The sequence below is a fragment of the Mus pahari genome, chromosome 2 (genome assembly GCF_900095145.1).
Source record: "Mus pahari chromosome 2, PAHARI_EIJ_v1.1, whole genome shotgun sequence".
Taxonomy (NCBI): domain Eukaryota; kingdom Metazoa; phylum Chordata; class Mammalia; order Rodentia; family Muridae; genus Mus; species Mus pahari.
Window position 1 is genome coordinate 160,814,371 of NC_034591.1, and position 2,414 is coordinate 160,816,784.

Consider the following 2,414-nt stretch of genomic DNA (forward strand, 5'->3'; position numbering starts at 1 on the left):
AAGCCACAATTACTCTGATACCTAAACCACACAAAGACCCAACAAAGAAAGAGAACTTCAGACCAGTTTCCTTAGGAATAGCAATGCAAAAATACTCAATAAAATTCTCACAAACCAAATCCAGGAACACATCAAAACGATTGTCTATCATGATCAAGTTGGCTTCATCCCAGGGATGCAGGGATGGTTTACTATATGGAAATCCATCAACGTAATCCACTATATAAACAAATTCAAAGCAAAAACTACATGATCATCTCGTTAGATGCTGAGAAAGCATTCGACAAAATCCAACATCCATTCATGATAAAAGTCTTGGAAAGATCAAAAATTCAAGGCCCATACTTAAACATAATAAAAGCAATATACAGCAAATCAGTAGCCAACATCAAACTAAATGGAGAGAAACTTGAAGCAATCCCACTAAAATCAGGGACTCGACAAGGCTGCCCACTTTCTCCCTACCTTTTCAATATAGTACTTGAAGTCCTAGCCAGAGCAATTAGACAACAAAAGGAGATCAAAAGGACACAAATTGGAAAGGAAGAAGTTAAAATATCACTATTTTCAGGTGATATGATAGTATATATAAGTGACCCTAAACATTCCACCAGGAACCTGGATCTTATCATCCAACTGTTGGCCGAGTCCCAGAGTTCGCAGCCTGGGGGAGCCGTTGGATTTCTAAGCTTTCGTTTATTGGGTTTAAAAGGTTGCCCTATAGCCATCCCCAAAGTCTATTGTAACATTTAAAAGGAGAATCCACATATAAAAACATCTGACTTTCATGACATGGACATGGTGAGCACTGAATAAATGCCAACATTTTTTTTTCTTCAGAAATAAGTTAGAGAACAATTTATACCCCCACCCCATGACCCTAACTCACTATAAAACAAAGTTTTATGAATCAGAAAGTCTACATTCCACTAACACTTGTAAAAATTACAAAAACAAATTCCTAGGAGAAAAAAATGAAGAATTACAAGTAGTTCGTCATCCTGAGACCCTGCTGTGGAACTCTATCACCTCAGCTCTACCTTGTAACTCCTCAGCGTTTCTCATAATTAATATTTAGCTAGCACCTTCTGTGCCCCCATTCTACAACCTGAAACGTTCTGGGTACTTCCAAGGCCGCCCCAGGTAAGCCTCCACACACCCTTTACATTCCTGGATTCAAACCCCTAAGTGGGACACTAGGCAGGCATTTCAAAAACAGCAATTACAGCGTTGGTGGTAGTTAGTTTTCAGTAAAACTGTTTTGTAAGAAAAAAGTAGGGGGGGCTAGATCCCTGGTCTAACAGGTAAGAGCTCTGGCTGCTCTTCACAGGACAGGCTTCATTCCTAATGAAGGTCAGCTGACAACTCTCTATATCCCCAGTTCCAGGGCATATAGTGCCCCCTCTGTCCTCTATGGGCACTACATGTATGGAGTGCACAGACATGTATGTAGGCAAAGCACTCATTACACATTAAATAAAAATAAAGAATTTTCTTCCTAAAAGTAATCTCGGAAACGAACCTCATTTGCCTCTTCGCCTCCTTTGGCCTGGCCCTCACCCACGTCTCCATTCTCGTAGCTGCCGCTCTTTTCTACCCACAACTCAGATTTCTCCACCGTCAGCCTAAGTTGGTCGAGGTCCGCCTTGATTTGCTTGTAGTTATCAACATCTTGATTTGACACCAGTAACTGCACCTAAACACGGGAGAACTTTGTCGCTTAATATTCTCACACAGCTTCTGTATTCCTAGTTCCTGTACACTGAAGATCTCATTTTTAAACACTGGTTAGGCAAAGGTTAACATTTACAAAACATTCATGTGTATTTACATGTGTATAGGCTGAAAGCTTAGCTGCAAGTATCCGTGAACTCCAAGCAATATGTTCACATGTAAAAGGGAATTCTTACATGTCCAAATGCTGAAAAGTAATTTAACATAAAAGTCTAGGGGGTAGAGAGATGGCTCGGGTAAAAGCTCTTATAGAGAACCTGAGTTCAGTTCCAGCACTCACATGGCAGCTCACAACCTCCTGTAACTCCAGCTCCAAGGGATCTGAACCCTCTTCTGAACTCTGGGTACTACACACATATGTTCACATACATACATGGGTACTGCACACATATGTTTACATACATACATGGGTACTGCACATACTTGTGCACATACATACATGGGTACTACACACATATGTGAACATACCTACATGGGTACTGCACACATATGTTCACATACACGTATGAATGGACATACCCATGCATAAAACAAAAAATAAATAATTCTTTTAAGAGATAATCTAACTCTAAATTCATGGTTCAAGTTAGTTTTTCTGAGGTGTTCTATACATGTATCTGTTTGAAAGTCAAAACAAAAACAAACAAACAAACAAACAAAAAACGCCGGGCATGGTGGCA

At 39.9% G+C, this 2,414-nt stretch overlaps 1 protein-coding gene across 2 annotated transcripts in view; it reads right to left on the reverse strand.

Moving 5' to 3' along the window:
• Itpr2 (inositol 1,4,5-trisphosphate receptor type 2) overlaps positions 1-2,414 on the reverse strand; it is a 397,058-nt gene that overhangs the window by 239,815 nt on the left and 154,829 nt on the right. For both annotated transcript variants that reach the window (XM_021191683.2, XM_029533962.1), the window contains one exon: positions 1,523-1,696. In XM_021191683.2, coding sequence (XP_021047342.1) covers positions 1,523-1,696 — 174 coding nt within the window. The remainder of the gene's footprint in view (positions 1-1,522; positions 1,697-2,414) is intronic.